This window comes from Notolepis coatsorum (assembly GCF_963971535.1).
Source record: "Notolepis coatsorum genome assembly, chromosome: 6".
In the NCBI taxonomy this organism is placed as follows: domain Eukaryota; kingdom Metazoa; phylum Chordata; class Actinopteri; order Aulopiformes; family Paralepididae; genus Notolepis; species Notolepis coatsorum.
In genome coordinates, this window is record NC_140170.1 from 139,882,928 (window position 1) to 139,901,822 (window position 18,895).

General features: G+C 41.6%; 1 protein-coding gene across 1 annotated transcript in view; it reads left to right on the forward strand.

Moving 5' to 3' along the window:
• LOC311229678 (copine-9-like) overlaps window positions 1-14,633 on the forward strand; it is a gene marked incomplete at both ends in the record, with an annotated part of 679,647 nt that extends 665,014 nt beyond the window's left edge. The window contains 2 exons of the mRNA XM_084315753.1: window positions 11,757-11,830; window positions 14,430-14,633. Of these exons, the coding sequence (XP_084171879.1) occupies window positions 11,757-11,830; window positions 14,430-14,633 (278 nt within the window). The remainder of the gene's footprint in view (window positions 1-11,756; window positions 11,831-14,429) is intronic.
• Between the last annotated feature and the right edge of the window lie 4,262 nt (window positions 14,634-18,895).

Sequence of the window (18,895 nt, forward strand, 5' to 3'; positions counted from 1 at the left end):
AGGGGTTGATACAGTGTGAGACAGCTAATGAGATATCCAAGTAAAATGACACAACGCGGAGGCCAGTCACGGAACAGCAGGTGACGAGTGGATTAAATGATTAAAGGCTAGAAACACTGTTATCTTACAACTTGGTGCCTTACGCCGGATTTTGATTAAAGATAGCAATAATGGAAAAATACTTTTCAATGGGGCGACAGTGAACAACAGCCAGTGTGTGGGAGAATCATGAACTCGAGCCAAGCCGGCAAGCAAGGCCAGCCAGCCATGGGAGAGAGAGGCCGACCGAGAGCCATGGGAGAGAGGCGAGTCGAGCTGTCATGAGGCCCAAGCAACCAGCGCTGTAGAAGGAAGAATGTGAGTTCACTTGCACGCACGGTTATTGATCTTTAAGCCAAATAAAGATGGTACATCCGTGAGAGAATTTAACAACACACACCTAGGCCAGCTGTAATCATATGTGTTTTTTTAACATCAAACAGAGATATGAATATTAGACACAGGCTGGAGAGGGTGATGTGGGTATTATCTGGAAAGTGGAGTGGAGAGCGGCAGAGCAGCTGTCTGGGTTTTTGTTTTGAAGAGAGAAGCCATTTTATCACAACGGAATGTAAACAAATGGGTGGGGAGAGAAAACAAACGGGCCGGTGCAGAATCGTATGAGCGAGATGAGGAGGGAGACGCGACGGCTAAAATGTTCAGTTAATTAAAGGGCGACATCTTATTTAGAGACAAAAAAAAGAGACTGTCATGGCAGGAGACGGTAACTACCTGAGACGGCTCGCCTTAAAATGTGCGATGTGGTGTCAGAGACGGCCGGGAAACTGTCATGAATAGGAGAGCTTTAATGCTGTCTGATAGGGCTTGCCTTAGAGTGTGCAATGTGCTGTCAGGCAGGAGGATGGCATACTGAACGGTTGGGGTTATAAATGAATATTTAGTCCGAGATAGCGTCCCCTTTAGGTAGATAGATGAGAGAAAACAGCTGTGATTTTCGGGGCTTCGGAGCGGAGCTTTAGAGAAAGAATGTCAACAAAGCCACCGACAGCCACAGAGAGAAAAACAATGGTTGCAGTGAGGCTGCGAGTGAGAGGGTATGAGAGAATGACATGCACAGACAGTGACAGACAAAATGGCCGCAAGGAGTGATTTGGGGGAGCAAGGAGGCTAACATGTGGGGGGGGAGCCGTGTGACTCATTGGGGAGACAATGGAGTCATGGGGGACACGGTGTGTGGTTTATCGTGTGCGTACACGGTGTACGAGTGTTGGCAACCAGAGAGACAACACAGTGTGTGTATACAGGGGTTAGGAACAGGGAACTAGGAAACTGTTCGCTTGTGTAAGAAGTTAAAGGTCATGTATGTAGAATTCAACTTTAAAAAGGACGCTTTAAAAAGAAAAGTCTGCCATGTACTTTGGCGCACACCTCACATATCGGCATGTAACAGATAGGGCTTTAATTCTATATATATATTGTATTAAAAGAAATGCACACCCGAGCCGCTAGAGGTCGGCAAAGTGGCCGGGCCGTTGCATGTTAAGAGGTTAAAACCATCAAATCCACACTTCCAGAGGTTGTGACAATATTTTACTTAGGACCAGGATAAAAAAAAGAATTGTCACTTCCCCACCAGACATGGCCAAAATACATTTGAATACAGTTTCAGCAACTATTTGGAGTGCATTAGATTTACCTTCTGAGACTCAATATAACAGCCTCGAAAATGGTTACTTGCCAGATAAGATAAATCAACACCTTGTGTTTTTTCTGGTGGTAAAAATTTATTCAGCTACTGTTTTTTCCAGGTCTGCTCCTCGCTTCAATTCACTGGAGAGACTATTGAGCAGACCTTCACTCTTCACTTTGAGATCCTCCCAGGGAGCTCTGTAATGTACATCAGGGATCCATCCTATAAAAACAGTCCTACTACAGAATACAACCCTACAGATGCATCGCCTTTTTGCTTTATTCAAGCAAATCCTCTTCACATTTCACTAGCATGCTAACAAAGTGGATTGTGCGCCAGCATGCATGTATGCATTTCACCAGAGGGGTCAGAGGTCAGGGTCAGCCATCTGTGGCATCCTTGGAGCAGAGAGGGCTTTCTCAAGGACACTTTGACAGTGGTAGAGAAATTGGCTGTTAACAGGCATCCAACCTGTGATGTTCTAGTTACAGAACACTTGCTCTAACCGCCAGGCCACCCTGCTGCTCTCTTTTCTATCCATGTATCCTTCCCTCTTCTTCTCTGGTCTTATCTATTGTTTTCAGTGCTGTGTTTCAGTGCAGATTTTATTGTCACTACACTTTGCAGCCGAGTGAAGTTATTTTGTTCTTGGCTCCTCGGCCCTGCAGCAGCATCATCAATAAAGTAAGACCAAACAAAAAAGCAATACAAAATAATTAAAAAGAAAATAGCAGCATAAATAAAAACAATAAAATAGCACTCATTTACAATCCAGTAATCACAGTGTAATAAACACAGTGTGGGTGTAATGAGTGCAAAGTGGCAGCAGAATCAATGATAAAATAGATCTAGACCAGGGGTGGGCAATTATTTTTCCCAGGGGGCCGAATGAGCAACTGAAGATATGTTGGAGGGTCGGGCCAAAATTCCAAACTCAATTATGCATAATATACATTTTATTTCTATATAAAAAGCAGTAAATGGCATTGTTTTGACCCCTGGTAAGAGTGTATGTTATTATTTGGCAATTAAAAGGTGAGGTTAGCTTTCAAAAATATAATTTATTCAAGTAGAATTTATTTCCAAAATGATAAACAAAATGTGAAACATTAATAACAAAGGGCATTTTGAGTTTCATATACTATTGAAACAAGGATTGTCTTAGCTTTCTAAAGACATCACATCATCTTATAGCAAAAATAAACAAGACATGTCACTGAACTGTGTAAAGAAAAGTGTCCCAGTTTTGTAGCCTTTTTTACTTTACATGCCTATATTAAACATTTAATGTTTTCAGAACTGTGCAAAAAAAAGAAAAAAAATATCAAGTGTCCCATTTCACTTGTTATATTTCCACATTTTAGTGTTCTTCAGGTATTTTTTTCATTCAGTGTGAGAAATCCAGTCTCTGTTGAGCTTTAACAAGTCCATCAAAGTCAGGTTGCATGTCTGAGGTGGAAATGCGAAGCACAGATGTTCATCAGTGAGAGAGGATCTGTACCTGGACTTGGTAAACGCCATGACTGAGAATGTCTGTTCACATATAGGTGGATCCAAAGAGAACCAACATCTTCTGAGCATGTCTCCTCATGTTTGGAAAGTTCTCCTCCTTGAGAGCAGAGTAGAACTCTAGCAGTGATGCTGACTTAAAGTGCTCTTTCAGTAGTGAATCAGACTGCAGGTCAATGAGTTCAAGCTGAACAACTATCAACACTGCAGGTAAAGGGAGAGGAAACCAGCTGCATTTCATCCTCAACCTTTTTGAAATCTTAAACGCCTTGAAAATTCATCATGCAGTGCTCCCAACATGGATGAGTACCTGTGCCGGTGATCAGCTGATGGTTTGACTTCTTTCAGGGTTTTCATGTGTTTGAGATTGTTGCTGCCTAGTTGCCTTGAAATTAATTGCAACTTTGTCATGAAGGCTTTCACATGGCTATGCATTTCATGAGCAAAAATGCCCTTGCCCTGCAGTTGTGTGTTCAGTAGGGATGGGTACCGTTCACATTTGAACCGATACGGTACCGGTACCTGTGAATCGATACCGGTACCCAACGGTACCTTTTTTCTGTACTTTAGTCTCTAAAAATTGTATCTACCTATCTCAGTTGTGAAAAGAAAATCCAAACTTCAAATAACCACACTTTCGACCGTTTTCGGCTTGCCCCGACTGCTTTATTGTTGAATCAAGTCAAATCCTAGGTAAGCGTATATTGTGCGTGTGAACGTTGACATGAAAAAAAAAAAGTAAAAAAAAAATTAAATTAAAAAATTAAAAAAATAATAATAATAAAAAAAGAAAAATGATCATGCAATCTTTCGCGGGCCGGTCAGAATCATCCCGCGGGCCGTACAATGCCCAGGTCTGATCTAGACTATAACATAACAACCACAGCATGGGTGTAGTGTGTGCGAATCAGTAGCAGAAGCAGTGATAGGATAGCAGTAGATTACAATACCACAGTCACAGGCAGGTAGCAAACAGTTGGTGTTATTGGTTCATGAGTCTGACTGCCTGTGGGGGGGGGGGGGACTGTCCCGGAGTCTGCTGGTCCAGGCCTCGAGGCTGTGGTATCGTTTACCGGACAGCATCAGCTGAGAACATCATGGATGTTCTGGGCTGTTTGCAGCTATTTGCATTTGAGGGCAGAGCAGTTTCCTTACCAGATGATGCATTCAGACACACATCATACAACAAACACATGACAGACACACATACAGCAAACACATGACAGACACATCATACAACAAACACATGACAGACACACATACAGCAAACACATGACAGACACATCATACAACAAACACATGACAGACACACATCATACAACAAACACATGACAGACACACATCATACAACAAACACATGACAGACACACATCATACAACAAACACATGACAGACACGCATCATACAACAAACATGTGACATACACATCATACAACAAACACATGACAGACACACATCATACAACAAACACATGACAGACACACATCATACAACAAACACATGACAGACACATCATACAACAAACACATGACAGACACATCATACAACAAACACATGACAGACACATCATACAACAAACACATGACAGACACACATCATACAACAAACACATGACAGACACACATCATACAACAAACACATGACAGACACACATCATACAACAAACACATGACAGACACATCATACAACAAACACATGACAGACACATCATACAACAAACACATGACAGACACACATCATACAACAAACACATGACAGACACACATCATACAACAAACACATGACAGACACATCATACAACAAACACATGACAGACACGCATCATACAACAAACACATGACAGACACACATCATACAACAAACACATGACAGACACACATCATACAACAAACACATGACAGACACACATCATACAACAAACACATGACAGACACACATCATACAACAAACACATGACAGACACACATCATACAACAAACACATGACAGACACATCATACGACAAACACATGACAGACACACATCATACAACAAATACATGACAGACACATGAACAGCATGTCACATACATAACACAGTGATAGAACCACAAACAATAAGACGATAAGTCAAGCCCCCATTGGATACGACCTGTGTATGTGTGTCTACTGAACCACAGAGCATCCCTGGCTCTCTCTCTTTACACTTTTCATATCCCTTCATCTTCATGTATTTCTGTCAAGTCGTATCCTCTCCACATGCTCTCCATGTATGTTTTTCTGAAAGATTGCTATGTGCACAGCTGTGTTCCCATGGGTGTCTGTGTGTGTGTGTGTGTGTGTGTGTGTGTGTGTGTGTGTGTGTGTGTGTGTGTGTGTGTGTGTGTGTGTGTGTGTGTGTGTGTGTGTGTGTGTGTGTGTGTGTGTGTGTGTGTGTGTGTGTGTGTGTGTGTGTGTGTGTGTGTGTGTGTGTGTGCGTGCGTGCATGCGTGCGTGCACCCCATGGGTGTCTGTGTGTGTGCGTGTGTGTGTGTTTACGCACATTGCTATCCCAGTGGGAGTGGAGCCTGGGTGTACACACACACACACACACACACACACACACACACACACACACACACACACACACACACACACACACACACACACACACACACACACACACACACACACACACACACACACACATATAGTACATGACATTCAAGACACCAGAAGGCTGTCATCAGGCCTTGTGTCTCAGGGGACCCCCCCCCCCACACACACACACACACACACACACACACACACACACACACACACACACACACGCACACACACACAGTCCATCTCGCCTCATTCAAATCTCCAACAGGAGGCAACCCCTCCTTTTCAGACATGCCCTTGGGGGCGGTGGTGGCGGGGGAGTGGGAGGTGGTGGGCAGGGCAGGCCGGGGTTTGATTCCACGGCTCTTCATGAAGGACAGCAACTGGTCGGGGAGCTCGGCCAGGACGTCCTTAGCCAGCCGGGCCATGCTCAAGACCTGGTTCCCTGAGCGGTCGATGTAGTCTCGGAACGGAACAAACTGCATAGGAAGGAGGGGAGATGGAGCACAAGTTGGGGAGAGTGTTTACATCGTAGTGCCGAGAGATGGGAGTCGGAGACGGTAGCTCGAGGTAGAGCGAACAGCATTTATTTGTGAGACAAACACAACATGCTACTGCTACGTTGCTTGCAGTCGACTGACTTGTGGTGGCAGGTAGTGCCACCTCAATGTTCGGGCGGAACTCTTGTTCCTAACAATAGTTCCGTGGGTGAATTATGTACAATTAACAATCACTACAACATATAATTAATATTCAGGATACAAGCTAACATTGGACCTTATTCTGGTACATATTCTTAAGTGTCTTCTTATGAACTTCGTAAGACCAACCCTAAGAAAGATCCCGGACGGATTCATGAACGTGTGGAAGTGTGTTCTTAAACAGCCAGAGTGTTCTCAGCTGCGCTCCCCAGAATGAGGAATGCCACGATTCTTAAATGTAATGTGCATTCTTGTACACTTGAATTTGCATACGCCAGCTCCTTATAAGGCATGCAACCAGTCTGAGCTTGTCCCAGTCTGCCAACCACTGCACATCCACAACACAATAAACAAGCATCTTATATCTGGCAAGAGGAGAAGGCTAAATTGTGCTAGCCTAAGCATAGCATGCAGGGGTCCACAGATCTGGAACAAGCTTGATGAAAATCTAAAAATGACTAATACCTTTAAAACCTTTAAAGAATCATTGAAAGAGGAACTGCTAAAATCATATCTCTAATTAAAATTATAACTTAGGAATAAAATTGTCTGTATTATGTATCTCTGTTATATGTCAGTTAGTAGGTAGGTGTGTAAACCTACCCACGTTGTAGTTTTTTGTTTTGTTTTTGTTTGTTTGTTTTGTTTATTTTGTTATTGTTTTGTTTGTTCATATTCTGTTTGTATCTGTGTTCAGGCTCCCTCCAAAAGCTTTAAATAGCTTCTTGGGAGACCTGGCACATGCACACAATTTGCGACATGTTATCACATGAGGATACTCGCATGTAAAATGTATCGTGTGTGTGTGTGAATAAAAATTCATTCATTCATTCATTCAGAATGATGTGCACACAGAATCCACAGGCAACGCAAAAGTAATTTGCGACTGTATTGTCATTATACAGCACAAGTAGAAGTTTGGCATCCAACCAGAGTGCAAATGTAACAGTAAAATGCAATAGTAATATACAACGTACAGGTGATTAAACTGGGTATAAAATATATAAATTAGTACTATTGAGTAATAGTGCTAATCAGATGTATGTACAGAGTTTAATGTGAATGTATTATATGTAATATAGTATTAATATGTACAGTGATCGGACTGGGACACGAAAAGAAAGGAGAGCGACAGAAACAGGGAACACTAGAATAAACGTACTATCACTGGAAACAAAGAGGAATTCCGCAAACGGCAGGAATAGCAACCGGGTACACGACAGACAGGGAGCTTGACGCAGGCAAGGTACACGGGAAACGCGGAAGACAGAGAATACGGAGCAGGATTCAGGATAGCGCAACACAGGGAGCTTCACGGGCGGACTGGGTAAACAGAACAGGATACACGGAGCATGCAACAATGACGCCACGGGGAAGACACGGGACAGGCAGGTATATATACAGACACTGATTACAAGGGGCTAAGAACAAGGCGTTCTACAGAGAAACAACAGAGAGCATCCTGACGGGGTGCATCACCGCCTGGAGGGGGAACTGCACCGACCTCAACCTCAGAGCGCTGAGCAGAGTCGTGAGGACAGCTCAAAAAACCTGGTGATGTGAGCTTCCCTCCATCTAGGAAATATATGAGAGCCGGTGCATAAAAAAAGCCTTTTTGTTATTTAAATTTGATATAGTATAATATCTACATCCTGTTATCTGCACTGCACACTTATTTAGAACTATATAGTCATCTTGCTGTTATTTTATCTAATTTTATTTTTATTCTATGCACATTTTATTTAATTTATATTAACCACAAACAAAGTGAATTTCACGATTTTTTCTGTAAGCCTAATGAACGACGTGACAATAAAATAATCTGAATGTCATGGTCCCAGCCGTGGACCCTCCCTGAACAATATGAACAGTAGTTTTCTGCCGCCCTCTGGTGGCCAAACGCAGCAACTCCAGATACTGGACCTTCTATGGCATTTAGGTCTAGGTTTGCTGGCTATGTTTAATACTTTTAATGTTATGCTGCCTCTGTTCATGTTGTGTTTCCCCGGTCTAGCTTGTGTTTAAAGGGTTATCGTTTACATATGTTTCCTTTAAAGGTTCAGCTCTTCACATATGTTTTCAGTAAGTGTTAATATCTTTACATATGTTTCCTTTAAGGGTTCATCCCTTTACATATGTTTTCAGTAAGTGTTAATATCTTTACATATGTTTCCTTTAAGGGTTCATTTCTTTACATATGTTTCCAGTAAGTTATCCCTTTACACATGCCTTTATTTATAGTGTGAGATTTCCTTTTACTAATACTTTGTGTTCACCAGTCTTGGCCATGCCTGGCCTTAAACCAGCTGGCACTCATTAGTAATCATGGGCAGTATTTATTCCTGCCCATTTCTCACTTCCCTGTCTCGCCTTTGCCCTTGTTTTTTTTTGTCTACCCAAATTGTGTTCGGTCACGTACTTACCTTTGTCACCTGTATTTCCCAGTGAGTCCGTTCCTTATTCTTAGTCCTTTTTCCAGCACTGCTGAGTTTTATTTTCGGGTTTTGCAGTTCGTTTTTGTTGTTACCGTTTTTAACGTGTATCATTGTTGCTTGCAAACTGCCAAAGTAAAAGCCTGTTCAGTTTCATTCCGTCGTCTCTGCCTCTACTCTCTCTGATCTTGTTCTGCATTTGGGGTCTCCTCACCTACCCTCACACCGAACCTTCACACTGAATCAACAGCTGGGGAGGTACAGACTAAAACACGACATGACTAAATACAGGACAAGACTAGATCACAATACAAACATACTGAAGAGAACACTAGACTAGGCAGGGGAACATTACAGACAGCAGGAACACAGGGAGCAGGGCAATGAAGACAGAGAACAGACTAGCAAATACAGATAGACAGAAACACAGGCCAGACATGAACAGTTGCAGTAGCGACGACAAGCCGCAGGATGGCAGCAGAGGACAGTTCAGGAGTCCTTGGGTGGACGAGAGGAACGGATTGTAACAGTAAGAGTAATCTCTATCTTAACATGTTGCTTTATCTTGTATAAAAGTTGCACATTTGTATTTTTGCAGGAGAAAAGGTTATTTTATTTTAATACAATAAGAAATTATTTCTACAATGTTCTCAAAACCAATAACGGTATCTTGAAAATAAATTGAGATAAAACAAAATAAGAAAATTTATAATTTTTTAAACAAAAAACAGGATTAAATTACTTTTTATTAAGTTGTTTGCGCACTTCCCCCCCTCAATCTCCTACTGTCCCTGTTATCACTTCCAATCTCTTTTCCTCCCTCTCTTCTCTTTGTTCATCACTCTCCCTTTCACTTTTGTCTTTATACTGTATCTCTCTTTGTCTCTTTCTCCTTCATATCCTCCCCTATTACCCTGGCACCATCTGTCATTTCTATCCCCAGTCTCCCCTCACCATCCCCACCTCTCCCAGCAGACTGTAGTATAAATCACTATATAATCACTCTTCACTAGTTCCTTCCAGTTCATGTCCTCCCCTTCTATTATATTATTTTCTTATGGTCCTATATTTGCTTTAATTTCCAGTCCAGTCCTGTCCTGTTTTGACCTTTCTTTACATTTATTTCTTCTATCCCCTCCTCTCCTTCTATAATCTCCTAAATCAAATCAAATCAAATGTATATGTAAAGCCCGAAATCACAAGGTAATTTCCCCATGGGCTGGACATGTCTTCTCTAGACAAGTCAAGAAGAAACATCACAATAAATCAAGATCCACCATACAATCCAAATATCTCCTCTGCTCTCCTCTCTACTCCTCTCCTCCCCTCTCCTCTTCTATCCTCTCCTCTCCTTTCCTCTCCTTTTCTATCCTCTCTTCTCCTCTCCTCTGCTCTCCTCGTATCTGCTCTCTGCTTTCTCTTCACCTCTCCTATGCTCTCCTCTCTTCTCCTCCCCTATCCTCCACTCTCCTCTCTCTCCTCTCCTCTCTTATCCACTCCACTCCTCTCCTCTCCTCTCCTCTCCTCTCTCCTCTCCTCCCCTCTCTCCTCTCATCTCTCTCATCTCCTCTCTATCCTCCCCTCTTCTCTTTCCTCTCTTCTCTCTGCTCTCCTCTCTCCTCATGTTCTTTTGTCTTATTCTCAGTGAAAACTTTAAAGCAGACTGAATTACTCAGATCAAGTTCTAACCAATCAGGAGTTTACTTGATGAAGTTAAATCATGAACATTCCACTCCAGCCTCATAGCGGAAAATATTTGTCCTTATCTGCATTTTTTCATATTAAAGCCAGCCAAGGAAGAAAGGAAACCCATCCTGTACAGGAGCTTTTCATGTATTGATTTTCTGAGGTAGCGTACCAGTACACGTCTTGCCTCTCTTTCCTTTTGTAACCAGTTATCAGAGGCATCCCTTGGGGCACTATATGCCAGAATTGGGCTCCTAGAGAGGTCACATACTGTAGGGTATAGGATTTCAAGAAACCTACATGTTTCTTGATCCTCCCAGAGGATCGCTGAGGAACAGGAAGGCTATTAAGGATGCAGTCTGTGGCTGAACCCCCAGACCAGACCTTGGTCTAAATCCCCACACCAGATCTTGGTCTAAATCCCCACACCAGACCTTGGTCTAAATCCCCACACCAGACCTTGGTCTAAATCCCCACACCAGATCTTGGTCTAAATCCCCACACCATACCTTGGTCTAAATCCCCACACCAGACCTTGGTCTAAATCCCCACACCAGACCTTGGTCTAAATCCCCAGATCAGACCTTGGTTTAAATCCCCAAACCAGACCTTGGTTTAAATCCCCAGATCAGACATTGGTTTAAATCCCCAAACCAGACCTTGGTTTAAATCCCCAGATCAGACCTTGGTCTGAACCCCCAGACCAGATCTAGTCTCTGAGGCCTGGTTTTCTCAGCAGCTGCCTCTCCTCTCCTCTTCAAAATGCTCCATATACTCCTGCCATTGCCCTCGACCAAGGACTGGAGTTGGTTCCGCAGCGCTGGAATGCAGAGGACACATCCATGGTATATGTAAATGTATACTTGGCAAATAAAGAATTTCCTTCTTTCCTTCCTTCTTTCCTTGTTCTGCAATCTCAGACAGCTCTGCATTTTTTTGGTCTGCAGTTTAAGTGTATGTCTATACTTTTTCCAATTACTTTTTCATGAGATAAGCCTCTGGTGTGAATGTAAAGCGTACCTCTGTAACAATGTATACTATATACTATATTTCAGATGAATGCTGCGGTTGTGTCTCTGGTCCAAGGACAACAGACACACAGGAGCTCACGCTCACAAAAGGAAAGTGTAAAATGTAAGAAGTGGTGGATGTTTATCTTTGTCTTTGGTCCACAGCCATGGAGGAGCTGGATGGTGATGAGGTCAGAGTTTCCTCCAGGGGACGCTTAGCTGAGAGAGATATCGTCCAGGTAGACTCTTTACACTTTCCGTTCCTTCTTTTTTTCATCCACTTTTTCTCCTCTTTTTCTATTTTTCTCCCATCCCAATTCCACAGTGCCAATTCTTCCCTCCCCTGTCTTGAACGTTGCTCGCATATGCCCCCCACTGGCCGGTTGTAGGGAGGATAGAAGCCTTGCATCATGTGTCCCCTCCGGTACACGACAAGGCAGCCTGTCACATCTTTTCACCTGCCAGCGCGGACTCTCATTGGCGAGGTGTAACGTGTGGGAGGCTCACACTACCCCCGCCATTTCCTGTCTCTGCTGTGCAGGCGTCCCCAAATGACAAATGACAACGTCCAGATTACCACCCCTCAACTTCCACGCTCTAACTCTGCCAATTGAGTTAGTATGACGGCTGGCCCAAGCCGGAAGCAACGCAGACAGCCGGAGTCTAACCCGGTGTCTCTTGCGTTGGTGACGAGCGCAATGTCCGCTGTGCCACCCAGCCGCCCTTACACTTTCCTTTCCTTAAGTCATACCCTGTGCATTGTTATTGGAAATAGAACAGCAGCACGACATAGAAATTGTTTCCACAGTCCCATTTAATACTATTTTAACTGATTTAGGCTACCTGATATTCATAGTATTCGGTTAACAGCTTTGTTTAAAGAAAGGAATAGTGCCTGGTCTCATGCCAGACACTCAGGAGATCCTTTACACTGGTATCATATAGACAACTTAGAAATAAATGTTACTAGCTCCCATTCAAACCTGGAAAAATCCTCCTCTTAGGTTAGGTAGGTTACTGTCAGTGAGTGCCTTTACAAGCACATTAATAATCCTGATATTCAGAATACACAAGTATGTATTCAGTGTTTGAGTTGGTGCATATCCCACGTACAATAGCTGGGATAAGGTCATATATAGACTATGAGAAACCCCAATAGCTGGTGAGCTCGTATCTAGACTATGAGAAACCAATAGCTGGCTTAAACTCATATCTAGACTATGAGAAACCAATATCTGGGATATGCTCATGTCTAGACTATGAGAAACCAATATCTGGGATATGCTGCTGATGTATATGTTTGCAATATTCTATAACTGTGTATTCAGGTCTATTTATGATCAGGATTTGAAAATGCAAATACAATTCTGGTATTCCTAAATGGTATCTCATCTGGCATTTGTTCTTAGATAAGAACAGGATTTAAGATATGCGGGAAAAAAGCAGTCGTAGATAGGCCAGATTAGATTAAGATGTATTGTCATTATACAGCACAAGTACAGTACAACAAAAAGAGGTTTGGCATCCAACCAGAGTGCAACAGCAATATACAATGTACAGGTGATTAAACTGGGTACAAAATATACAAATGAGTACTACTGAGTGTAGTGATAATCAGATAACTCAGTATGTTGTAGTATAATATGTACAGTGATACAGATGTAAAGACAGTATGGTAGTAGTCATACTGTCCAGCAGCGTAACTAGTAAGAGTAGGATATGTACAGATATAGATATAGTATCTACAGATACGTAAAAGGATTTTGTGCAGGTAAATACAGACAGGTGTGGATAGGTATATATGTTGTGAGAATAAATAAATAAATATATATATATATATATATATATATATATATATATATATATATATATATATATATATATATATATATATATATATATATATATATATATATATATATATATATATATATATATATATACTGTATATATACTGTATATATATATATAGTATATACAGAATTTGTGCATGCAGACCAGACGGTCAAACCCTGTGCCACCATATATATATATATATTTATTCTTACCATATATCCACATCTGTCTGTACATACCTGCATATAATCCTATCTACTATATATATATATATATATATATATATATATATATATATATATATATATATATATATATATATATATATATATATATATATATATATGTGTACATACATATCCCATACCTACTCTTACTAGTTACGCTGCTGGCTAGTATGACTTACTACCATAGTGTCTTTATACCTGTATCACTGTACATATTAATACTATATTACATATAATGCATTCATATTAAACTCTGTACATACATCTGATTAGCACTATTACTCAGTAGTACTAATTTATATATTTTATACCCAGTTTAATCACCTGTACGTTGTATATTACTATTGCATTTTACTGTTACATTTGCACTCTGGTTGGATGTCAAACTTCTACTTGTGCTGTATAATAACAATACAGTCGCAAATTACTTTTGCGTTGCCTGTGGATTCTGTGTGCACATGGCCTTCTGGTTGCATGCCTTATAAGGAGCTAGCGTATGCAAATTCAAGTGTACAAGAATGCACATTAAATTTAAGAATCTGTGGCATTCCTCATTCTGGGGAGCGCAGCTGTTTAAGAACACACTTCCACACGTTCATGAATCCAACCGGGATCTTTCTTAGGGTTGGTCTTACGAAGTTCATAAGAAGACATTTAAGAAGACATTTAAAAATATGTACCAGAATGAGGTCCAATGTTAGCTTGTATCCTGAATACTAATTATATGTAAACACTCTCCCCAACTTGTGCTCCATCTCCCCTCCTTCCTATGCAGTTTGTTCCGTTCCGAGACTACATCGACCGCTCAGGGAACCAGGTCTTGAGCATGGCCCGGCTGGCTAAGGACGTCCTGGCCGAGATCCCCGACCAGTTGCTGTCCTTCATGAAGAGCCGGGGAATCGAACCCCGGCCTGCCCTGCCCACCACCTCCCACTCCCCCGCCACCACCGCCCCCAAGGGACGCAACATGCATGTCTGAAAAGGAGGGGTTGCCGGGGCAGGGAAAGTTGGAGATTTGAATGAGGCGAGATGGACTGTGTGTGTGTGTGTGTGTATGGGTGTGCAGGCATGTGTGTGTGCTGGGAAGGTTAGGGCAAGGGGGACACTGGAGGAATGGTGTTACATGAGAAAGCCTGTTTAATAAGGAAGGGTACCTCCTTGTTTGGGGGGTGACTACAAATCTTTGATTTTGGAAGGGATTAGGGGTCACGGCAAGACCTCCTCAGAAAGTGTTCTGCCCAGAAATTCCTCTTTTTTTCTAACTTTCTTTCTTTCTTTCATCTCAGTGCTTTTCGCACTGACCTGCTCTCACTGCCCATCACTATGTACAGTACCCTGTCCAGCAGACACAAAGAGCTCCCTGCAGCGTTTTAACAACTCTATTTCTATCTGAACGGTTTCAAATGGAGTGTGACCTTTTCAGAGCAAGCAAAGCCTCCACAGCAATCAACCTTCTGTTATTCTGCAGAGTCGCTCTTTGCGTCTGCGGACTCATACGGGTGTGCGCAGAGCGAAGGCTCGTCCAAGGAACGACAGTAAGCTCTGTGTCTGTTGTTTCGCAGCTGATGCATGCTGCGCGTACCGTTTGTGACTTCTTCTGTGGTCAGAGGAACTGGAAGTTGTGTGTCTGCATGCTGCGGTTCCATCCTACCCACTTTGGTTTCCATGGCGGTGTGTGTTCCATGGCGGTGTCTTGCCTATTGGTGATACTTGTTTCTCATGTACAGTAATGACAACCACTGAAGGAGCCAGGCAGCCAATGCTGCTATCAGCTAAACAAAGACGACATGGAAGCCAAAGTCCCTTCTCATTTGGTGCCTTCTGGACATATAAAGAGGAGCTGAAAACGGAGGGGGGCAGATATGCAATGGTGTCTCAGTTTTGCCAGTCGACACTGTATGCTGTTGGGATTTTACAGACGATGTACACATTTCTTCTTCTTTTTTTTCAAGAAAAACATATGATATACAGTATTGCTATATATAAAGTGTTGACAATTTAATTAAATTAGTTTTCATATGATAATGTGAAAATTCACAGTCAAAGGAGAATGTCACTATTGTATATCAAAATAATCCCACTTGGACATGAAGTGTGGTCATTGTGAGCGCCTCCTCGGAGTGCAGCCTGTTTTCAGCAATGAAAGGCCATGAAATTGTCTTGAGATGGTGTACAGACGGAAATATTCCCAGCCCCATTCCCTCTATCCCCCATTCCCACCGTACAATTTAAAGACATCACAAGGCAGAGATTATTTCAGAGCCTGCGACAGTTCACAGCCGCCTCCCTCGTTCTGTTCAACTTGTAATGGTCCCAGAACGTGCCTGGCCATAGCTTGGGATAAATCATTCATGAGGAGGGTGGTCAATAGGTAGCCAGCTTGCCTCTGTCTCTCAAAGTCTCTGGAGCGTGCCCCTGTTTTGAATGAGAAAAGCCGGTCCCTGCCACAGTCTGTGGACAAGACGGTGCTTAGTGCACATGCACACTCCATGGACAAGGAAGTGCTTAGTGCACATGTAGCAAAGAATGGGTGAAGGGCTCAGGGGTCACCTTCCCATTCTTCCATACCCTAAAAGAGGAGAGAGAGAGAGCGAGAGAGAGAAAGCAGTGACACAAGTTGCTATCCAAAGTACAGGATAGGGGGATGGGTTGTACAGTCATGCGTTACTTTGCAAATATATGCATTGTTTCTTTTCCTAAGCTCTGCTCTTTGAGATATGGTTGTATATTTTCTGTGGTTGTCTGACTGGGCTCATACAGTATGCACAGGTTTATTTGCAATGCATGTATACTTTTTTTTCTCTTCCTTTTAGACTTGTCTTTTCTGGAGTGATTTATTTTGTTGTGCCTTTGTTCTTGTGCTGAGTAACTGTAATTCATGGCACGATTCTAACAGGATCAAAAGATTATTTGTCTCTCGCTGTTGACTACCGTATTTTTTCCAGTAGAAGGGGAGGGACTTTGCCTCTCTAAACAGCTAAATATTTGACACTGACCTTGGACAAAACTCCATGCATAACAGAAATTTACACAACTTCCCCTACTGAAATGTAATTGTCCATGCTACAAAGGAAGTGTATGTCAGTAGTTATTTTACATATAGTATAGGAATGCCTTGGCCTAACAGGATCACATATTTTATCCTGTTTTGGAAGTTGGACATACAGTGGTCCTTGTCTTGAAACCTATAGTAATAAATAAGGAGGGTATGTTCTATATAGGCTACAGTGATAATTGACCTACAGTATCTCAAACCCTGCCTTTTCATCACAACTTCCCTCAAGTTTGTCCAAGGAATGCAACAGTTGTGATTGGATCAAGAAAAGAGGATGGGGTTTGAGACAGGTCAATTAAGGGTGTCAAGAGTGCTTCGCTATAATAGCAAAACAGATATAACATATATACCTAAATATAACTGATCATTTCTGAACTGTCTCAAATGTTGAGAGGGACATGATATGTAAAATGGCATCATTTACTAGTACTATTACTGCTAGCCTAATAATAATAATAATAACAAGATGTAATAGCTCAAGCACGAACAGGACCAGAGGAGGAGCATACTGTAAACATGACTGGATAGAGGAGTGTCTGTGTCTCATGGTATCAGAAAGGTTATGGATATGTGGCCTTATTTCTGTTATAATCCACAAAAGTGTGTGTGTGTGTGTGTGTGTTAGGGTTGGATTCTATTTTTATATGACTACACGATGCAAGGAAAACATGTGTTCTTTTGCATGCTTCGTTGGCTGATATGCTGCCAATAGTTGTATTCGTTGAGAACAGAGAATATTGTAATCCGCATTTGAAAATTACTTCAACATTCCTCAATGTTTTGACTCTTGTAACTGTGCCGGGATATTTGGGTTTTCAAAAGGAAACGAGTCATCTCATAACTGTTCTTTATTGTGTAAGTACAGTATGGTATACTTGAAGGAACTGCCAATGTAAGAATCTCAAACATATATATAGGAGATGTACTAGTGGGGTAGAGTTATATCACACAGTGTTTAAAACTTGGTGCATGCATGTGTATATTACGATCAAAGAGACAGTACACCATTCTCAAGTCACATCACATTGGATATTTTTGTACATGGAGCATGTGGAGCTTTGTTTATAGTGTTTACAGTATTAGTTGACGAGACCTACAACCCTTAACCGTCACTATTACACTGCTCGCTCCTGCCGTCCATTCTAGCATGTTCTGTGAAACCTTACACATATGTAAAGTGTAAATACATTCTGAGTGGATGTACGGAACATCATGTGAACATGTCTTCCTGCTCATTTTGTTTCTCTTCAATGCTATAAATGTGTATCTGTGTTATTTCCGTGTCCATTCGTGTTGGTCAGACTCAGAACACCTATTTGTATTTTGTCTCTGTTTTATAGCTTTTGCTTAGGAATCAAATAAAGATATTATTTAAGACTTCTCTCTGGATCAAGGTTGTCGGCTTGTTATGGTGTTGACAATTACCATAAACATACTTTGTGTTTTAGAAAAGCCTGTGGCATCCAATGCCCATCCCACTCCAAAATAATGTTCATATTCATTACTGACGGCGGCTACAGACATTTAATTTTGCAGCGCTGTTCAAGTGTTCAATTTGCTGAGCTCAAAGTGCCTCAGTGAAAATGGTTACATTAACCCAACAGCAAAAACATTATATGAAGTTCGATTAGAAAAATGGCAGATAAAAAAGGGTCTGCTACATTTATGAGTGGAAATTAATGGATTATTAGACAATTAAGCCCTGAGGATACTCTCTTGTTCATTGGTTAAAATAAATTGGTTCAAATGTCTTTGTTTGATGAGCCTGCAATGCCACTCAGTGGTAAAACGTGGCATTACATGAATATTCTTTGAAACTTGATTGGACTAAAAGCAGAGCATTGACTAATGGTTATGAATGATACTAGGCCAATGTGATCAGAATCAGATGTTATAAGAGCTTAAAGATTTAAGCCACACTTGCAGTCAGTCATATAGATTGCCCCTATCTTCAACAAAATGTGTGTAGATAAGTGTATAGAGTAGAGTGTATGATCTCAGCCTGCATTCTTAAACGCCATTCACCACTATTCACATCGAAATGGTGTGTCTACAAAAAAAATAAAAACAAGGGGGAAAATAAATCTTCAGCTCTCTGAGGTAAAAGAGGCTGTGCTGATTGATTGATTGATTGAAAACTTTATTAACAGATTGCAGAATGGGTACAATACAGTACAGCTCAATAC